Source organism: Delphinapterus leucas, chromosome 16 (assembly GCF_059928025.1).
Source record: "Delphinapterus leucas isolate spDelLeu-1000000601 "Yukka" chromosome 16, BTC_Dleu_Yukka2, whole genome shotgun sequence".
Classification (NCBI taxonomy): domain Eukaryota; kingdom Metazoa; phylum Chordata; class Mammalia; order Artiodactyla; family Monodontidae; genus Delphinapterus; species Delphinapterus leucas.
Window position 1 is genome coordinate 48,570,887 of NC_143144.1, and position 21,558 is coordinate 48,592,444.

The following is a 21,558-nucleotide window of genomic DNA, read 5'->3' on the forward strand; positions in this document are numbered from 1 at the left end:
AAATTACTAAAATGTTCCAGCAAAAGTGTCAACCCCAGGCAACCTTCCTCAGTGTAAGATACTATGACCTAATACCAGGGACAATGACGGAAACTCATTTATGGCAGAGCTGGAAAATACTACTTATCTCATGCACTCAGTCCTATTCATGGGTGGTTGCTATCCAAAGCAATGTGTTGAGAAGGATTCTGAATCCAAATCTGAGCTTAGCAAAAAAAAGAGTGCCTTCTGGTGGGGGAGGGGGAGGCGTGCAGCATCTTAGTTCCCCAACCAGGGATCTAACCCACACCCCCTACAGTGGAAGCACAGAATCTTAACCACTAGACGGCCAGGGAAGTCCCAAAAGAGTGCCTTTTTTGATTAGCAATGCTGTCCACCTTGAGTATGATACAGGCAGTAGTATGTTGATAAACTGTTTCTCTGAAAGAAAAAAGAATAGCCCTCATTTGTATCATCTGTCAATTTCTGTGGCACAAATACACTCACCATAGTGAATTTCAAGCTACCAAAAGTTTAACCACTAACTCACAAAGTTCCTAAATATTTAACAATCAGCTCTCATGAGCTGGTACAAGCCAGTTCCAGCACACCAATGGTACATGAGGAAGCAGCAGCAACTGGTGTGCTATATACTGAAAATACATAAAGGCATGCATTCAACCTCTTCTATTTTAGGTGAAGAGCTCCACCACCTTCATTCTAAGTCACGTGGTCATTGAATCAGGAAGGAGATCTTACAAACCATCTTCATGCCTCATTAACCTCTCCATGCCCCAAACACTGATTCCTAGGTTACCACATCCACATGAGCAACCATGTAATTACCAGGCAAATGTGGAAAGGAAATAGGATATAACTAGACCAACATTACCAGCCCACACTCTCCATCCCAATAAGGTTCCATGTTCCTTCTGTTTGATCCTAACTCCAGCCCCAACTCTTCATCACTCTTACATACTCTTTCACACAGTAAATATTACTGCTTCATGAAAAAGAAATGTCTGTAGGGAGAAGGGGAAACAGTCAATGAATGGACACCATGAAAGCTTAACTAAAGTCAAAAGATGTTCTTACAATTCTGTAACCAAGACAAGAAGGTCTTAGAAAAGAAGGAACTGCCAGTCAACTTTAGAGCTCCCTGTCCCACACATTTTTATTCCTAAAGAACTGTAACATTAGGATTTTTAGAATTCAGTGCATTTTTTCAGGTTTATGCAAGAATCAAGCTCTTGAAAACATAGAAATTATGAATCTTGAATTTTAAAACAAAAGAAAAAGACTACCAACAGCTTACAGAAATCTTATCCTAAACTACAGTCTCTGATATGAAGTCAGACATGTGGGACTTCTGGGGAAAAAGAAAAAAATTAAAAACTCAGTCATGTAATAACAATGCCTGCCAATAGCCATTATAAGTAGCATGTTTCCTACTTCATGAAAGGAGGGCTATTTTAACATAGAGCAAAGAAGTGACATTAATGTCTATCGCTCACTTCTTCAACTGCAGTTTCCATTCCATTTCCTATTGCTGACACTCTTGGGAACATGACATAGAAAGACTTAGAAAAGTCATTCTGCTTTCCTGCCCTGCCTCACTGCTCAGGGATCTTCTTTAATCTTTATTCCATGCTGGAAATTTCATCAATCTCAAAGCTGAGACAGAGAATCTGACTAAAACCAGGTGTTATGCAGGGAGATCAGCTCGGTGCTTTGTGACCACCTAGAGGGGTGGGATAGGGAGGGTGGGAGGGAGGGAGACGCAAGAGGGAAGAGATATGGGAACACATGTATATGTATAACGGATTCACTGTGTTATAAAGCAGAAACTAACACACCATTGTAAAGCAATTATACTCCAATAAAGATGTAAAAAAAAAAAACAGGTGTTATAGTAAGTTTAATGGCACTAGTTTAGTTACATTTATTTTTCACACTTTCCCCTTGGATTAACTTGGGATAAGTAAGTGGGTTCATTTATAGGTCTTTCCTCTGGGTCTCAGATTGTAAGGGGAAGTAAAAATAGGAGGAGATGGTTAAATGGTGCCCAGTATTAACTTCATAGTGGTCTACAACCCAATACATTAACCTGCTATCCCCTCCACACTCCACCCCAAAGTGTCTGTTTTGACTCTATTTCTACTTAATGACCTCACCATTTCCTAATCAGAACCATTTTTGATTCCTCAGAAAAACAGTATAGTGCTATGGTAATGAGCATGTGCTCTGGCAGGAAGATGTCAATGTCTGAATCCCACCTCGGACAGTTCCTAGCTGCGTACACTTGGACAAGTTACTTGGTCCTCTGCAACTCAGTTTCCCAGTCTGTCAAATGACATAATAATAGTACCTCCCTCATACAGTTGTTTGGAGGATTAAATGAATTAATATATATGAAGCACTTAGACCAATACCTGACTCGTCACAGGAACTATGTCAAGTGTTAGCTTTTATGCCAATTCATCCCCAAATCTCATTAGCATTTAATTTGACTTTTTACCACCATATAGTCTCACTGCTGTCCCATTGGTTTAAAACTTTTAGGCCAGCATTACATAGTATAGGGGAAATGACCAGGTAAAGTTTAAATCCCTCCTGCAATGCTAGTTTCCCTTTCTAGTTCTTTCAGCCTTTTAACACCTTGTAAAATTCCCCCATATTAAATCCCCTGTTTGAAATGCCTAGTGTGATTACTGTTTTCCCAACTGGACTCTTATCAATAGAGCCTTGATGCTAATTTAAGGAATCTGCCAATTTGTGTCTTCACCGCTAGCTCTAGTCTATCACAATCCACCTCGAACATCACCGTCTGATGAATCATCCTAAAGCACAGTTGTGTTTGCATCACTCCTCCACGCAAAAGTTTTCTAAGAATCCCCATCACCCACAGAATCAAAAGCAACCTGGCACCCCAGGACCCTACAAATTATGACCAACACGCCTTCCAGGTACATCTCCAATTACATGCCTACATGTGTCCTAATAGAACTAATCTGTCTCTTCAAATACATCTACACTTCTCCCTTGTGCCTCTCTGTGTCCATGTTGTCCCCTCGATTTGATAGCTCTTCCTCCCCATGCCAGCCATTTAAAATTCTCCCCATTCAAGTGTCACTTCCACTTTGAATTTTCCTCTAGTTTCCATTTCCTGAATCCCTGTGTTGTACTTTTAAAGTACTGTATGTCCACAAATTCTTCAATACCCCTGGCTTCAAGAGGTGAAGTATAACTCTCCCACCTGTGAGTGTGAACTAGACTTGGTGACTTGCTTCTAAGGATAGAACAGGGTGAAAGTGACGGTGTGCATCTTCTGAGCCTGGGTTATGAAAGGCACTGTGGTTTCTTCCCTGCTCTTTTTTTTTAAAAATTAAAGTATAGTGGATGTACCATATTACATAAGTTACAGGCATACAATATGGTGATTCACAGTTTTTAAAGGTTATGCTCCATGTATAGTTATTATAAAAGATTGGCTATATTCCGTGTTATACAATATATCCTTGTAGCTTATTTTATACGTAATAATTTATACCTCTTAATCCCCTAACCCTATATTACCCCTCCCCTCTTCTCTCTCCCCACTGGTAACCACTAATTTGTTCTCTATATCTGAGTCTGTTTCTTTTTTGTTATATTCACTAGTTTGTTCTATTTTTTAGATTCCACATACAAGTGATATCACACAGTATTTGTCTTTCTGACTTATCTCACTTAGCATAATACCTTTCAAGTCCATCCATGTTGTTACAAATGGCAAAATTTCATTCTTTTTTATGGCTGAGTAGTATTCCATTGTATATATGTATATACACCACAGCTTCTTTATCCATTCATCTATTGATGAACACCTAGGTTGCTTCCACATCTTGGCAGCTGTAAATAATACTGCTATGAACATGGGGGTGCATATATCTTTTCATATTAGTGTTTTCATTTTTTTCAGGTATATACCCAGGAGTGGAATTTCTGGGTCATATGGTAGTTCTATTTTTAATTTTTTGAGACACCTCCATACTATTTTCCACAGTGGCTACACAAATTTACATTCCAACCAATATGTATGTGGGTTCCCACATCCTCGCCAGTGTTTGTTATTTGTGTTCTTTTTGATGATAGCCATTTTGACAGGTGTGAGGTAATATCACAGTGTAGTTTTGATTTGCATTTCCCTGATGATCAGTGATGTTGAGCATCTTTTCATGTGCATGTCCTCTTTGGCAAAATGTCTATTCAGGTCCTCGGACCATTTTTTAATCAGGTTGTTTGTGGTTTTTTGATGTTGAGTTGTATGAACTGTTTATATATTTTGGATATTCACATCTTATCGGTCATATCATTTGCAAATATTTCCACTGACAAAACGAAAAGACAACCTACTGAGTGGGCGAAAATCCCTGCTCTTTCCTTTAAGTTACACACTATGAGGGAAGCCAGCAGCTCTGTCATGAGGATATGGACAGTGGGGGAACTGTCAGTAGCCACATGAGTGAATCACCTTGGAAGTGGATCTTTTAGCCCTAGTCAAACCTTCAGATGACTGCAGCCTTTGCCAGCATCTTGACTGCAAGCTACCCTAAGTCATAACCACCTAGCTAAGCCAGTTTTGAATTCCTCACCAACAGAAGTGTGAGATAAAACAACAAATATTAATTAAGTCCCTATTTCGGGGGGGGCTATTTATTACTCATGAATAGATAACTAATACATCACTGTCCTTTATTCCAGTAAATTATAGTTATTTGCATATTTCTGGTACAATCCTTCCTCCAATCCCCTAACTAGGTACTGAGCTCATAGGAACATGTGTTATGACTCACTTAGCTGTGTGCCCCTGAAGTGCCTAACAAAGTGTCTTGCAAAAAGCAGGTGATCAATGCTCTCCAAGATAATAGAATGACCTCACTTTTAAGAATGTAGGCTCTGGTGTCAGGCATATATGTGTTCAGAACCCAGCTCTACCTTCTTCTAACTGTGTGAACTTGGGAAAGTTACTTAACCTTCTCTAAGACTCAGTCTCCTTACCTGCAAAATGGGGATAACAACAGGCTGACCTCACAGTTTTGTTGTCAGTGTAGGTGAGGGGAAAGTACTTAATCCTCTGCTCCTTATGTTTCCATAGATGGGAGAGACTTACATTCTACTCCTCGTGAGGGGGTGACATTAGAGAAATGCTTTTAGGCCCTCTCATCATCCCTCTCCCTGGCCCCTTCACACTGCAGGAGGAGAAAGTGTTTATTTGGTGAGGTTGATAGAACATGACACTGAATAATGGACATTTAATGGTCATTATTCTAGATGTTCCAGACTCTCCTCTTTCTCACATTTGTAAGTATGTGAGCAGACACTAAGAATACACTTTCTTTCTGTGACCTTATCCCTGCAGAAAATATAACCAGATCAGGGTCTAGAAATTGGCTGAGAGAGAGACACCTGGAAGTCCATGTGTCTATAACTATTTCTCTCTCCCTCCCCACCCGCTCTCTGCATCTTACAAGCTGCCTGTCCAGGACCTCCTATGCACCTTTCTGCTAAGCTCAACTTTCCCCACAGGTGGGTTACATGGTCAAAATTGGCAGAAAAAATCATAGAAAAGCCTGCCATATTCTACAATACAGTTTAGAGTTTAAGAGCGCTAATGTTGTATTCTTTTAAAATTTTATTATGGAAAAGTTCAAAAATGTACAAAAATCATCAGAATAGTATAATGAAACCCCCATGTGCCTTTCACCCAACTTCAGCAATTTATGGCCAACCTCATTTCAGAGTTGCTTTTTAATTCTCTTTAATTCCTTGCATCTATTCTTAATTGTCTAAAAACTTGAAGGGAGGGTTAGTGATTAATTGGCACTCTCAGACTTCTAACAAGGAGGATTACAAGAGCGTGTATGTGAAAGTCACTGGGACATAATAAGCTTGCAAAAAAATTAGCATTAATAATGACGGTGAGCCATCAGCAGAATGGAAAGCAAGTTCTGACCAAGATGACTTGGAGTGGAATGAAGCTCATTCTCCCCATTCGATCATCTGCTGGATTGTCAAGAGCTTATAACCTTGAGGGTAGTAGAAACTCACTGGATGTGAAACCAGGAGAGCTTAGTTACTGTCATGTTCACCTGCAGACTTTGCCTTTAAATCACGTCATCTCTTTCCCACCTCAATCACTTACCTCCAGCCTGAGTCGTTGGGACACCATGCCGATCTCAATGCTGACAAACAGTACTCGGCTGGACTCATCTGGTTCCGCCAAGATGAACGCACGACTGTACAACCTTGTGAGGATGCCTTGTGCATTCTGGCCAGTTTTGCTGTAGCCCATCTAAAGAGGAAGAGAGAATCAGCTCCACTCCTTCTCACCCCGCTGTTACCAGAAACCAGGCACAACCATACAAGAATAGACTACTTAGGAAAGGCAAAGAAATACAATCCACATGACACTGTGGCTCCGAGTGAGACAGGATATGTGTTTTCAAGAGTAAAGCCAACATCACAAAACAGGCTTTACTCCTCTGTGCAGAAAAAGGCAAAGTAGTTGTTGGGTTGGCAGTAGCTATTCACTGGCCTGTGGGCAAGGAGGGAGCTGGTGTGACTCAGGAATTCCATCACGATGCTGGAGAACTTTCATGGCTTTTCTGTTCTTTGAAACAGGACCGTTTCTCCAGGCTATCTAAGGTACTAGAGAAGAAATCGCTGCCCAGCCATCATTCCACATTCCCAGGAATACCCTGAAGACTGGAGGCCCCTTCACTTTGGTTGTTTGGCATGTGATTTTTTTTTTTTTTTCCTGAAGAAAATGGTTTCCTTATGACTAAGTAATCCATATTGAGGGTGCCTCACCCTGGCTTTTATCATGTTGTCCCTCCCTCAGCCAAGTCAAATCAAATACACCTATCTTAAAGCCCCTATCTCACCATGTCATAAAGCCCGCCCATAAAAGCTGCACCCAGGTCTTCAGCATGGTCCCTCTACTGCTTGTTTTACCTCTCATGTGAGTGGTCATTTAAGGTTTACATTCCAGAGTCACTTTTCAGAACAGACAACAGGGAATAATTCCTAGAATCTAAAGATTATTTGGTAGGAGAGAGAAAAATCCCATCAAGCAACCTCCTGCTCTGGTTACCTAGCGAAGGGTGGCTAGAAATGTGTGTCTACCATCACAGCCCGGAAGTTGCATGCCAGCAGCCCATAGCCACAACTGATCCAGAGAAGTGTTTTACTTGGCTAACACACTGCTGGCCCACATTAGATTTCCAGTTTTAACTAGAGTTGCTTCCATTTTCCAATGGAGAGACTTAAATCCTCAGATCTTCAATCCATAAATATTCTGGCTTCTCTTGAAAAAACTGTAAGGTAGGGCAGCCCTAGATCCACACTCTTACATGGGAACAATCAGCTAAAGCCATGCAACTTTCTACTTGTACCACAGTCACCACCACTTTCTATTGCCCCCCAAAAAACTGAGGATTTCCTAGACATTTATCATCTTACACTGGCCTTCTTCGGTCATTTATGGTACCGGCCCATCCCCTGTAGTATTGGAGTTCGTCCGCCTTGCCACTTCCACTCACAAAAAAAGGCCAATTGAGTTTACAAGGGAGTTGTGGTTAAATAAAAGGTCCCCTCTTCCTCATAGTACAATATCTATGGTGTTAGACAGCAGTGAAGTCAATAAAAAGTGAGAAGGAGATTATGACATAATATTTAGGAATAAATACAGGGTGCAAAATAATAAAGTTACCTGTTTCACAGTCTCCTCAAGGTCCCATGATTTACCTACCAAAATGATATCTGCTACTTGGCCCGTGCAGTCAGCTCGCCCAACACCAATATGGTAGCCACTGAAGTTCTGAAATAGAGTAGGCTCTGGGGTGCTGGATGTTGGAGATGCCTGGATGGCTGTGGGGCCTTGGGTGGCTGGAGGGATCTGGGTGGTTGGAAAACCTGAATCAAAAAAAAATAAGATATTTAAGAAACAACATTTCAGCCCATGCATTTGTCGGCATCACTTAGAACACACAGATTTGGGTTCCTAAGGATGAATCTTTGTATATTCTCTTACATCTAACATACACGGTGAGAAACATCTCAGGAACATGTTTTATAGCGTAATCCCAAGGAGGATCTTTTTCACGGAGTGGAGATGTTTCAGCCTAACAGTCAAGCTCTCTGTCAAATGTCCTTCAACTTCTCCTCACAAGCCGTTCCTGTCTAACCTGTCACTCTTCATTCACTCACCCTGCACTTCTATTCCAGCCAAACAAATCAGGTGCCAGGTTCCTGGCACACAGCCCACTAAATCCAGCCTCTGGGGATTTGTGTCTACCACTCTCTCCATCCAGAGACCTTACCCCTTTCTGGTCCCTCAATCAGTCTCCTCTACCCCTTCAGAGTAGGTGTAGTTCCATCACAGCCAGATCCAGCTTAATCCCTCACCTTCAGGATGCCACCCCAGCTGTCTCTGCCCTGCTCTTATCCTCCTCGACCTTCTAAATCTTCTATTCTTAATGCAACCTAGATCACTGTACGCTAGTTAACATAGTCCTGCTTTATTTTAATTATTCTCATATCACCTATATGTATGCATAATGTATTCTACATCAACATCACACACACACACGAATATCAAAGGATGCAGAATGGGATAGAGACTAAAAGAGCAAGTGCCGGAAACAGCCCGGGTTTGAAAACTAACTCTATCATTTACTAGCTGAACAAATAACTTAACCTGTTTTACCTCAACTTTTCTCATCTATGAAGAAAAGTAACATAACTTTCTCATAACAAGAAGATAATAATACCCTACTTCCGAGGGTTGATTGACAATAAATATGTTAATACATATTCAAAATTTAAAACGATGGCTGGCATATAGATTTGTTTTTTTGTGTGTTTTTACATATTTAGACATCTTACTTACATATTTTATTTGTTTGTTTCCACCCCAGACAACAGCCAGGGGTGGCCAAGGCAACACATGTCAGTGTCACAGTGCATTAGTGGTCAGAAAGTATTTAGGCAAGAGATTAACAGAAGACTTCTTCTGGGTTCCAGAATTTTGGAGCTCAAGGAAGTTTAGAGATCACATAATCCAATCTCCTCCATTTTACGTATAAGAAAACTGAAACCCAGAGAAATGACTTAAGCGAGATTTCACGGAGAGCATGATGAATCAGGCGCCTAGCCCAGATCCTCCAACTCAGAATCTGCAGCTCTCTCATCCACATTCTAAGTGTAGTTAGAGTTCATGTTTTCCCATCCCCAAGCCCACGTTTTCTACAAGACATCAAGTATTGCAAGGAAGGAATCAGGCACCTTTGTTATTGCCTCATTTGTTCCAATGTAGGAATGTAGTGCCAACCAACGCCAAATCTAGTCACATAGCCAAAGGATTCTTTTCGATCTCAGAGACTCAGATCTGTAAAGCAGTACTAAGGCTAGCACCTACCTTTATGGGAGTTTGTGAGGATTAAATGAGAAATTTACATAGAATGTTTACCATAGTGCTTGACACAAAGTAACCATTCAATAAATAGCAACTTCTACTATGAAAATAGTGACTGTAATTATTAATTAGCTCCCTGAGCCTCAGGCTCTGGATTCTCCAATTTTAAAAGAGAAAACTAAGTCCTATGCATTCTTTCATTTCTAGCAGTCTAAAACCCATTCTGCCCGCTCCCAGAAAAGAGGATCTCTGTTTCTTTTCAGTGAATTCAAAACATGGGGACAGGGACTTCCCTGGTGGTTCAGTGGTAAAGAATCCACCTTACAATGCAGGGGACACGGGATCGATCCCTGGTCAGGGACTTAAGATCCCATATGCCGTGAGGCCACTAAGCCCACGCGCCACAACTACTGAGCTCACATGCCTCAGCTACAGCCTGCGTGCCGCAAACTACAGAGCCCAAGCACTTTGGAACCCACGCGCCACAACTAGAGAGAGAAAACCCGCACTCCACAACTAGAGAGAAGCTCGCGCACCACAACGAAGAGTCCGCACGCTGCAACGAAAGATCCTGCATGCCTCAATGAAGATCCTGCATGCCTCAATGAAGATCCTGTGTGCCACAATGAAGACCCAACACAGCCAAAAATAAATAAAATAAATAATAAATAAGTCTTTAAACAAAAAAACATAGGGACAGGTAGAGAATACATTAGAAAAGAGAAGAGCCCACAAAAGAGAAAACCAAGGTGAACAATGTTGCCTCTCCTTCTCCATTGGGCCTGTGGCCAGCCCTCCCTTTACTTTGGTGAAAGCATTCAGTCCCCACCTGTCTTCCCTACTGTTTATCAGGTATATAACCTATCATCAAAGGAGAGTTTCCCATGGACGCGATATTGCCTGTAAATTTAGCCTAGGTGGTTTTCAAAAACTAAGTTAATTTCAAACATTTAAAAAAAAAATCAGGAAAAAACAACCCCAGATGTCTAAACCGCCTCCCCCAATTTCCAGCTTCCCTTGAAAACTCAGAAGGGCTGAGTCGATGTGACATCATGACAAAAAACAGCTGGCACTCAGGAGGGCCCGTGGACCCTCTTCACCAGAGAGACCCCTGTCCCCACCCTGGGCCGCGCCCCCCACCCCATTTATGGAACTTGATTGGCCCTCATGCGATTTGAGTTCAAGATCCCCTTCTCTAAAGCTTTCACAGACTAATTGACATTCAGTGGGTCTTTCCTTCTCCTTTTGCCCCCCACCCCCTAGAGAAGATGATGCCAGAAAGGAGGCAAAGAGAAAAAGAAGAGGCTCAGGGTAAAAGCTCACATTACTGGGCCTTGAAGAATCCTGAGCTGTACTTAGATCAGTGGAAAAGTGAGACAAATAAGTACATGTCAGAATGCAGCACTGGCTATTTGGGCCAAAAGTAAACTTGATAAAAATTGCTATCAGTGCATAAAGGGCAACTAAGGTAAAGGTTAGATAACCATCCCAGGCTGCTGAAGTACACATTGAACTGCCCTGTTATCAGCATTATCAGCAGACACTGTTTCTTGCCTTGATGTCCCCCAAAATGAAGAAATTTCCTACAGGCTGGGAATAGCATACAAGAGAACCCATGATACTTGCCTGTGTGATTTTCAATGGTCCCACTGGTGACGAACAACAGGCTGAGAAGAGCCACCATGATCCCTGTCATCATCACAAAGAGGAAAATCAGGAATATCTCTAATGTGGAAAAGGTACGTTTGGCCATTTCTCCTGAGGAAAAGCAGAGACAGAAGAACAACTGCGGAAGAGACAGAAAAAAGACAGAATAACAAATTAAAACACACATGCTTCAAGCTGTCCGAGGCTAAGATGTCTTAGCTCTTTCATATGAATAGACTATACCAAGAATGCCAAGTACAGGGCATATTTGCCACTAGGCCCATATCCCAAGCCTGTGGAAGAAAAGACCAGTCAATTACAGCACTCCTTGATGAATTCACATGGGGTTTCCAAACGCTTCTCAGCACAGTGCTCATGCTGGAAGCCACCACCCGTCATTTGGCATTGGCAGCTAAGCTAAAACCTATCTGTATTCCCTGGATACATCATACTGCTTTCATTTATAGCAGTGATGCTCTCTGTACATGGGTCTAGATTGGAGCATTTCTGTCAACAGGGATAACTGATGTACCCACACGGCTTGTACTTGTGAGAAAGCTTGCTGGGGTTAGGGCTTTACTTTGTGGCCATGGACTAAGTATCTTGTCCACAAGGAGGTGAAACGGACCTTTGGCCTTTAAACTCCCTGTTCTAACTTTCAATTACTACCTGAATAGAAAAGGGCATGGAAAAGGAGATTGGCATCTCTGATCTCAAGCCAGGCATTTGTAAAATTTCCCTCTTCAGTGGTCAGGAGGATCCCACATATTCTGCAAACCCCATGTTGAAGTATGAGGATAAAGACAATGGCCCTTGTGTGCCACAAAAGCAGAAAATGTCCTTACAGATTCCTTAAGATATTTTTGGAGTAGAATTCATCATAACTCAGAGGGACTACAGAAGCTGAAAACTCACGTAATGTAGCATGAGAAAGGATAATATGATGGTTAAAAATTGCATTCTGAAGTCTGGTGCCAGAGTTCAAATCTCATTTCTGCCACTTACTAGGTGACCCTGGAAAATCATCCCCATCACTGAGCCTCAGTTTCCCCATCTGTAAATAGGGATGTGACAATGATGATAATTTTAGTACCTATCTCATAGAGGTTTTATAAAAATAAGACAAGATGACACAGTAAGAGTTTGTTTCATGGGATGTGATAAGCGTTCAGAATGTCAGCATTTGTCATTAGGTTCTAAAATAGCACAGACTCTGTGCGCCTCAGCAGCATTAAGGGGAGTTTATATGAGTTTGTATTAAAGAATCACGAATCACAGGTGGGAACTTCAGAGTCCGTTTTCTTAACCTCAAGGAAGCTTGAGCAGTGAGATGGGATTGTGGTCCCAAGACTTGCCCCACAAATGGCTAAGATGTGGCTAAGATGCTGCTACCCCCAAGAGCTGTAAATTGGCAACAAACAGATGTATTTAGTATGGCCCAATTTTTCATTTCAATGTGACTTAGTCAACAAGATAAAAGATAGAGCTTACAATTTATCTGTAAAAATAGAATCTACTTTTACAAATATGAAACTTCGGTTTTCTTTCAAAATATTTTGTAAAATATGGCAACACGGAGACAGCATTCCCACGCACCAAGAGTTTTGTAAAACTTAGTAGCTGCTGTTCCCTTTAGATGCGGCAGCCCTTCTCCAACCGGCCACTGCCCCTACCCAGTAGGCCTTATCTATCCGGTCTTCGTAGTCATTTTATTTTGCAATCCACAGACTAAAGGTTAAATGTCAGTCTGGCAGCAAACACTTCAGAGGTAGGGCTGAACTGGGAGAGGACCAAGAGCCTGGAACATCTTCCCTATTTCCTAGTTTTTTGTTAGCAGGCGTTCCTCAGCCATTTATCACCAGCATGATCACCTTCACCACCATCAGCAGGGACAGCTTCAAACTTAGGGCAAAACAACTTTCACTATCAGCCCTGAGTCAGAAAGCACATGTAAGACATGTCTCTGAAACTTTGACGAGTCAAAAAGGTTTACTAGTCATTAGCTATGGTTTCAGTAGCAAACTTCAAACCCTGTAGACCTAGTTCTTGCCCAAAGCTTTGGTTTCTATGAGCCTTCCTGCCAGCTGAGACAGCTTTTGCACAAATAAGGCTATTAAAAATGGATGACTGACAGGTGGACCCTTCAACCCCAAAGCGTGTACATGCAGATGACATATGTAAATGTGGCTATGTGGTAAGAGCCTATGTAACAGACATGATATGAAATATATGTGTATGCATGTGTGTCTGGGTTTTTTTGTCTGTTTTTTGCTGGTTTTGCTCTGCTGAACTAGCTGCCACCACTGGCCTTTTACACAAGTCAACAATGGCACTCGATTTAACATTAGCATTTCCACCTCTTACTTGGATTACAACCACGTACCTCGTGTATTTCACCACTCTATTTAGTTGCCAGAATTACCACCAGCATATTACCATTCTTTTTGAAACCATTAGCACTATTTCTCGTAAATGATTAGAATCTGAATTTAAACATGAAAGCAAATGCCTTATATCTCCCTTCAGAAGGCAAATGTACCTTGGAGAGCTAAACCAATGATTACATTTTAAAGGACTGTACATATTTAAATAGTTCCCACTTAATCTAGCATAATCCTGCAAGGTCAACAGTGAGGCTCTAATGACATCGTAACAAGCCACTTGCTAGATCTTTACCACCCTGAGGTCCCCCATTTTTCAAGACTGTGACAGTAAAAAGTAATATTTTGGCAAAATGGGTTTCCAAAGCTAAGCAAATGAGGTTTCATCAAGATCTCTGAGGCAATGGGGTGATTCAAGATCCCTCCCTCTTTCTCCAAGATAATACAGGCATTCTTACCTGATTCAACCACTCAGAAGAACTTGTGTATCCTGGTAAAGCAAATGATGGTCCAGAATCGTGTTCCCCTTCCTCTGGAACATCACTTGGCTGGGACTTCTTAGCACTTCCTGAAACCTACTGAGGAAAGATTTTCACAGTCATGTCCAGGAGAGTTAGAGTTCCCATGAGCATAGCTTTGTGGGTTTGGCATATGGAAGAGATTAAAGTGTACTGATAACATATGATTTACTAGCGAACTCTCCCCTGGGACAGCCTGATAGTGAGGTACTGAGTTGCAGAAGGCCTGCCAGGCTGAAGGTCATTTCAGAGTTCAACACAACTCTTCCAGCACATCAAGGTCTGTGCAAAGCTCCAACCTGGATCACAAAAAAAACAGCACCTGCTTTATTTACCCCTGGCCACTTAACCAGTGCTCAAGAGGAAGTGATAATGTATGCTGGACATTAGTGTGGGCTATGGGCCCCACTAGGCAATATTTACAATAATTTCAGAACAGAAAAGTGAACTTTTAGATTCTCATGTATAAAAAGAATGCAAAGTTTTAGATGAACTAAGAATGTGAATAATGAGTATACAAAAGGGAAGAGTGTATGCAACATTAAAAATTATATTGAAGGAAATAATATTTAGTAATTTTTTCATGTCATTAAATTAATTTAAGTTTGCAGAACATTATGATCCCATTTTTGTAAAGTATACATTATTTATATGTGTGTGTGATCATAAAGACTGTAAGAAAATACAGCAAAAAATGTTAAGAAGCAACTATCTGGTGATAAGATCATGGGTGAGTTTTGTTTTCATCTTTTTGATTCTTGACATTTTCTATGACAGCCATGTAGCATTTTTGTAATGAGGAAAATAAAATGTTTTAGCTTATCTCAGAGAATGTACACTGTATAACAGCATGAAGTTAAGCAATGGTCCACAGAAGACAAAGAGAAATAAATAGAACAAAGTCCCCCTTTTTTCCTAGTAAATCCAAGCTATTCGGGAAGCAATTTGAAGAAGACCACATTGGCTGCTGAATTCCACACAGAGTTTTAAGAGAGAGCAGCCCCAAAGTTCCAATGGAAATATTAAAGTGCTTTCAGATAGGGCATTTAGTAACGTGTCTTAGCTACCTCTCTGCTACAAAAGAGGGGAACAGGTTAAATTATGGTATTAGACAAGTTGTTTTTTCTTTTCGTGCAAATATGTTTGTTGCCTGACACCAAGAATTCTGAGACCAAATCTAGCTAACTTAAGGCAGCTGGGGAAAAAGAGAAGAAAATTCACTAGAAGGCAGCAAAAGAAGTTGAAGATGCAGAGGCTCAGGAAGGCCACAGATCAGCTCTGAGGGTCTACGTGGCAGGCTCTATCGAGCCATCTCTTCAGGGCTTCGTCATCAAGATGGATGCTCTCCAAATACTTTAGGTCTTTACCTTGTTCCACTCTGGATTCAGTTCCTAAAGGACAGCATTTGGGGACTTCCCTGGCGGTCCAGTGGTTAAGACTTCGCCTTCCAGTTCCAGGGCTGCAGGTTCAATCCCTGGTTGGGGAGCTAAGATCCCACAGGCCTCACGGCCAAAACACCAAAACATAAAACAGATGCAATATTGTAACAACTTCAATAAAGGCTTTAAAAATAATAATAAAAAAATTAAAAAATAAAAGACAGCATCTGACTGACCTAGCTCAGATCATATACCTATCCCTTCCATTGAGAGGATATTTAAAAAGACCATACCCAAAGAGGGAAGGACAGCTCTCCAAAATAAAATCAAGGTAAAATAGAAACAACAGAGAGCCACTAGTGATCTGCCATTGGATTTCCTTCTCCCATCCTTCTCCCTTACGTGGGAGGTCCTCTAAACTGGCCCTGTGATCTAAAATATGGTCTCTTCTGGACCTCTCCAGCCATCTTTCTCCCTGTAAGAAGAAGCCACGCCAAGCTCATTCCCACTGAGACTACCTAGGTGTCCCACAGTTGGGTCAGCGAAAATCATTTTAACCGGGGTTTCAGTAGATAATCATGGCATAATATATCATTTCTCCCAGACAACATTTGAAGACCCATTCCTGAACACTAAGGGGGTGAGAATCAAGGAGATTCCAAGCACCGTGGCAGAGTCAGTGAAGGAAAAATGTTGGGCCAAGGGGACTTGTGGTGCCCATCAAGACAGCTGACTCCTATAGCCAGAGATAGACTACCTCGAGGAGAGGAGAAGACGTAATCATTGTAAATATTTCATGCGTGTATTTTATTTCTGTCTGAATGACCATCAGACAAATCCTGTTTGCTAGGATAAGGATGGCTGTCCTTCTCAACTCATCACCCCAAGACACTCACTCATGTTCTACCCATTTTACAGATGAGCAAACACACAGAGAAAGGTTAAAGGGCTTCCAGAACAGGAAAGGATGGTTAAAAGTGAGCATGATTAAACAATAATTATTCCAGGATGTGAGCCCAAGTCCCCAGATTCCCAGACAAGACTGCTTACCTTTCACCAAACTCTTGCTGTCTACATCACTTCAACTCTGGCCCTGGCATGGCAGCCTCTGGGCACAGACAAGTCATGTGTTCACTCCTCATTAGCAGATGATGCAGCAAATCATGTCCTCTGTCTCTTAACATCCTAACACTGAGGAAGATTCTCCCAAATGCCCAACTCCTCAAACATTAACCAATAGTCTAGCACTACGAATTCTCTCATTTTACTTATGCCTACAGAATAGGGGCCTTAAAAGGCTTGATGCTAATTGCTTTTTTTTTTAAAACAGATCTTTATTGGAGTATAATTGTTTCACAAAACTGTGTTAATTTGTTGCACAACCAAGTGAATCAGCCATATGCATATACATGTCCCCATATCCCCTCCCCCTTGAGCCTCCCTCCCACCCTCCCTATCCCACCCCTCTAGGTGGTCACAAAGCACCGAGCTGATCTCCCTGTGCTATGCGGCTGCTTCCCACCAGCTAACTATTTTACATTCCGTAATGAGTATATGTCAATGCTACTCTCACTTCGCCCCAGCTTCGCCCTCCCACCCCATGTCCTCAAGTCCATTCTCTGTGTCTACCTCTTTATTCCTGCCCTGCAACTAGGTTCTGGTCACAACCTTTTTCATTCTTTAATTCTTGGAATAATTGAAGAATAAATTACTTTTAAAAACCATATAGTATTTCATATAGCACCCAGATTGTGGTCTCTAAATATAATTCCTTGCTAAAAGGAAAAAGAGATCCTTGATGAAATGGCTGGTTTTGGGTCTGGGCCAGGAAACACATAAATCTGAAATATTTTTTCATACCAGAAATCAAGGAATTCATCGAGATGATTATAATTGTTTCAAAAAGAACTAGAGTTTCCCACTAGCCAAAAATGGGTCAATTTGAGCAATTTAAAAAATAACTGCAGTAGATAAGCAAATCATTTTTGCTTAAATTCATGATGTCATAATGAAATTTAAAAAAATCTCACTGATTACCTTTAAAAGTTGCTAGGGAACTAGTTTGTTTTTTTCTGAAAACTGGTAAGAAAAAAACAGGAAGTGGGAGGAAGGATCAAGAAATAGAGTAAGAATGTACTCTTCTTTTGCTGTACAAAGGTAACTTAGGGAAAGGAGCAACTATTTACAGAGCAACTATTGATGAGAAAGAGTGGAAGGCTATCAGAAAAGATCTACAAATAAAGATATAAAGAAGGAACCACAACAAGATGGGTAGGGGGTGCAGAGTCGTGGTATAGTCGAGACCCATAATGCTGGGTGGGCGACCCACAAAAGGAAGAGTAATTAAAATTGCAGTGTTTCTCCCCAAGGAATGAAGGGTCTGGGCTCCACATCAGGTTCCCCAGCCCAGGAGTCCTACAGGCTTTGAAGGCCAGCAGGTCTTACTTTTGGGAGACTCAGAAAGCTGTGGGAAATAGAGATGCCACTCTTAAAACGGTGCACACAAAATCTCACACACTCTGAGACCCAAGTCAGCAGCAGTAATGTGAAAGGAGCCTAGGTTAGACCCACCTGCTGATTTTGGAGAGTCTCCCAGAAAAGCAGGAGGCAACTGGAGCTCACGCTGGGGACATACACATGGGCAGCAGCCAATCGGGGGAGCTCATACTACTATAAGGACACTGGTGCTGGTAAGTGCTATTTTGGAATCCTTTAGCTTATTAGCTCTGGGACCCAGCCCTACCCAATAGCCTCTCTGCAGCAATACTGGGATGCCTCAGGCCAAGCAACCTGTCAGGCAGAAACACAGCCTCACCTACCATCAGGCTGGCTGCCTTAAGATCCCTTAAGCCCACAGCTGCCCTGTTACCCAGCCCTGTCCAACAGAGGGCCCGGGACTGACCTTGCAACCAGAGTGCCAACATTAGCACTGGGACCCCCAGAGCCCTGCAGCCAAAGACCCTGACACCTGGCTCCACCACCGGTGGGATGGCACCAGACCAATGAGCCCCTGGGTTCCAGCCCCACTCAACAATGGGCTGATACAGCAACTCTATGACACCTAGGGTCCAGTAGGCAGAGACACTGGGACCCGGCTCCACCTACTAGTGGGCTGGTACTAGTTCCAGGACCGGTCTTCACCCACCGGCAGGTGGACACCAGCCCCAGGACCACACAGCCCCGCAGCCTGCCAAGTCAGGATCCAGCCCACATACCAGCAGGTCAGTACCAGCCCTGGGACTTCCTGGGCCCCAGTCCTGCCTACCAGCAGGACACTACCAGCTGTGGGACACCTTGCACTCCTCAGTCAGCAGCCCTGGGATCCACCCCAGCAACTAGTGAGCTGACACCAGCTTCAGGACCCCCAGGGCCTGGCTCCACCCATCAGTGAGCAGACACTAGTCCCAGACCACTGAGCCTAGGCCTGCCAACACCAGCTCCAAGACACCTTGGACCCCTCAGCCAGCCACCCAAGGATCTACCCCCACTCACCAGCAGGCCAGCACCAGTTTGGGGAAACTCCAGATCCTTCAGCCAGCTATGTCAGGAATAGGCCCTGCCCACCAGCAGGCTGACACTAGATCTGGAACCACGCACTACAGAACCCAGCTGCTCCCCACAGTGGGCAACACTAGCCCCAGGACCCTTGGGGCTCCACAGCCAGTCACCTCATGACCCAGTCCCACCAAGCAGCAGCTGGCAGTCTCCACCAAGGCAGATACTGGCAATAAACCAGACCAGGGGCCAGTCACACCACCCATAGTAGTCAGCCTGGCACAACAGAAGGACCCATGCAGCCCACATAGGGGACATCCCTAGGGCATATAGCTCTGATAACCAGAGGGGAATGTGCTGCTGGAATGCATAAGACGTATCCTACAAAAGGCCACTTCTCCAAAGTTGGGAAACATAACCAACCCACCAAATATATAGGAATAAAAATAGCAAATTAGACAAAATGAGGCAACAGAGGACTATGATCCAGAGGAACAAGAAAAAACCCCATAAAAAGAACTAAGTGAAGTACAGATAGGCAATCAACCCAATAATGAGTTCAATCAATAATGAGTTCAAGGTAATGATCATAAAGAGATGCAAAGAACTCAGGTGAAAATTGAATGTATAGAGTGAAAATTAAAAGTTTTTTAAAAAGAGAAAATCTAAAGAACAACCAACCAAAGATGAAGAAAACACTCTCTGAAATGAAAAGTACACTAGAAGGAATCAAAAGTAGATTAAATATTACAGAGGAAACATACCTCAACATAATAAAGGCCATATATGACAAAGCTATAACTAACATCATACTCAATGATGAAAAGCTAAAAGCATTTCCTCTTAAATCAGGATTAAGACAAGGACGTCCATGCCTGCCACTTTTATTCAACATAGTTTTGGAAGTCCTAGCTACAGCAATCAGAAGAAAAAGAAATAAAAGGAATCCAAATCGGAAAAGAAGAAGTAAAGCTGTCACTGTTTGCAGATGACATGATACTATACATAGAAAATCCTAAAGATGCTACCAGAAAACTACTAGAACTCATCAATGAATTTGGTAAAGTTGCAGGTTACAAAATTAATACACAGAAATCTGTTGCATTTCTATATACTAACAACAAAAGATCAGAAAGAGAAATTCAAGGAACAATCCCATTTACCATCGCATCAAAAAGAATAAAATATTAATATCTAGGAATAAACCTACCTAAGGAGGCAGATGACCCGTATTCAGAAAAATATAAGACATTGATGGAAGAAACTGAAGATGATACAAACAGATGGAAAGATATACCATATTCATGTGTTGGAAGAATTAATACAGTTAAAATGACCATACTACCCAAAGCCATCTGCAGATTCAATGCAATTGCCATCAAAATACCAATGTCACTTTTCACAGAAGTAGAACAAATAATTGTATAATTTGCACGGAAACACAAAAGACCTCGAATAGCCAAAACAATCTTGAGAAAAAATAAAACTAGAGGGTATCATAATCCCTTATTTCAAACTATACTACATAGCTATAGTAATCAAAACAGTATAGTTCTGGCACAAAAACAGACATATAGATCAATGGAACAGAACAGAGAACCCAGAAATGAACTCATACTTATATGGGCAATTAATCTATAACAGAGGGGCAAGAATACACACTGGTGAAAAAACAACAAAGCGGTGTTGGGAAAACTGAACAGCTACATGCAAAAGATTCTACTCTCTCACACCATGCACAAAAATAAATTCAAAATGGATTGAATACTTAATTGTAAGACCCGAAACCATAATAATTCTAGAAGAAAACATAGGCAGTACTCTCTCATACATCAGTCTTCACAATTTTTTTTTCAATATGTCTCCTCAGGCAAGGGAAGCAAAAACAAAAATAAACAAATAGGACTATATCAAACTAAAATGCTTTTGCACAGTGAAGGAAACTACCAATAAAACAAAACGGCCACCTTCTGAATGGGAGAAGATATTTGCAAGTGATGTCTCTCACAAGGGGTCAATATCCCAAATATACAAAGAACTCATACAACTCAACTTCAAAAAACAAACAACATGGTTTAAAAATGGGCAGAGGATCTAAATAGACATTTTTCCAAGGAAGACATACAGATGGCCAACAGGCACATAAAAAGATGCTCAACATCACTAGTCATCAGGGAAATGCCAATCAGAAGCACAGTAAAATATCACCTTACACCAGTGAGGATGGCTGTTATCAAAACAAAAACAAAAACAAGGATGTAGAGAAAGGGAATCCTCATGCACTGTTGGTTGGAATGTAAATTGGTGCAGATACAGAGATTCCCCCCAGTATAGAGATTCCCCCCAAAATTAAAAATAGAACTACAGGGCTTCCCTGGTGGCACAGTGGTTGAGAGTCCACCTGCCAATGCAGGGGACACAGGTTCGAGCCCTGGTCTGGGAAGATCCCACATGCTGCGGAGCAACTAGGCCTGTGAGCCACAACCACTGAGCCTGTGCGTCTGGAGCCTGTGCTCCACAACAAGAGAGGCTGCGATATTGAGAGGCCCACGCACAGCGATGAAGAGTGGCCCCCGCTCGCCACAACTAGAGAAAGCCCTCGCATAGAAACGAAGACCCAACACAGCCAAAAATAAACAAATAAATAATTTAAAAAAAAAAAGAAGGGAGGGAAAAAAAGGTAACTTGGGAAAGTGAAATTA

General features: G+C 41.9%; 1 protein-coding gene across 8 annotated transcripts in view; it reads right to left on the reverse strand.

Annotated features, from left to right (window-relative positions):
• ASAH2 (N-acylsphingosine amidohydrolase 2) overlaps positions 1–16,791 on the reverse strand; it is a 170,179-nt gene extending 153,388 nt beyond the window's left edge. For 2 of the 8 annotated variants that reach the window (XR_016387985.1, XR_016387984.1), the window contains exons 1-3: positions 11,063–11,901; positions 7,772–7,935; positions 6,164–6,313 (exon numbers count right to left, since the gene is read on the reverse strand). Coding sequence is in view for 5 of the 8 variants with exons in the window: in XM_089897251.1 (XP_089753377.1) it covers positions 6,164–6,313; positions 7,772–7,935; positions 11,063–11,270 (522 nt within the window). In the remaining 3 variants the exon portion in view is untranslated. Of the gene's footprint in view, positions 1–6,163; positions 6,314–7,771; positions 7,936–11,062; positions 11,909–13,922 lie in introns of those variants that run through there. The other 6 variants (XM_089897253.1, XM_089897250.1, XM_089897252.1 and 3 more) reach the window with 5 other exon arrangements.
• Positions 16,792–21,558: the final 4,767 nt, after the last annotated feature.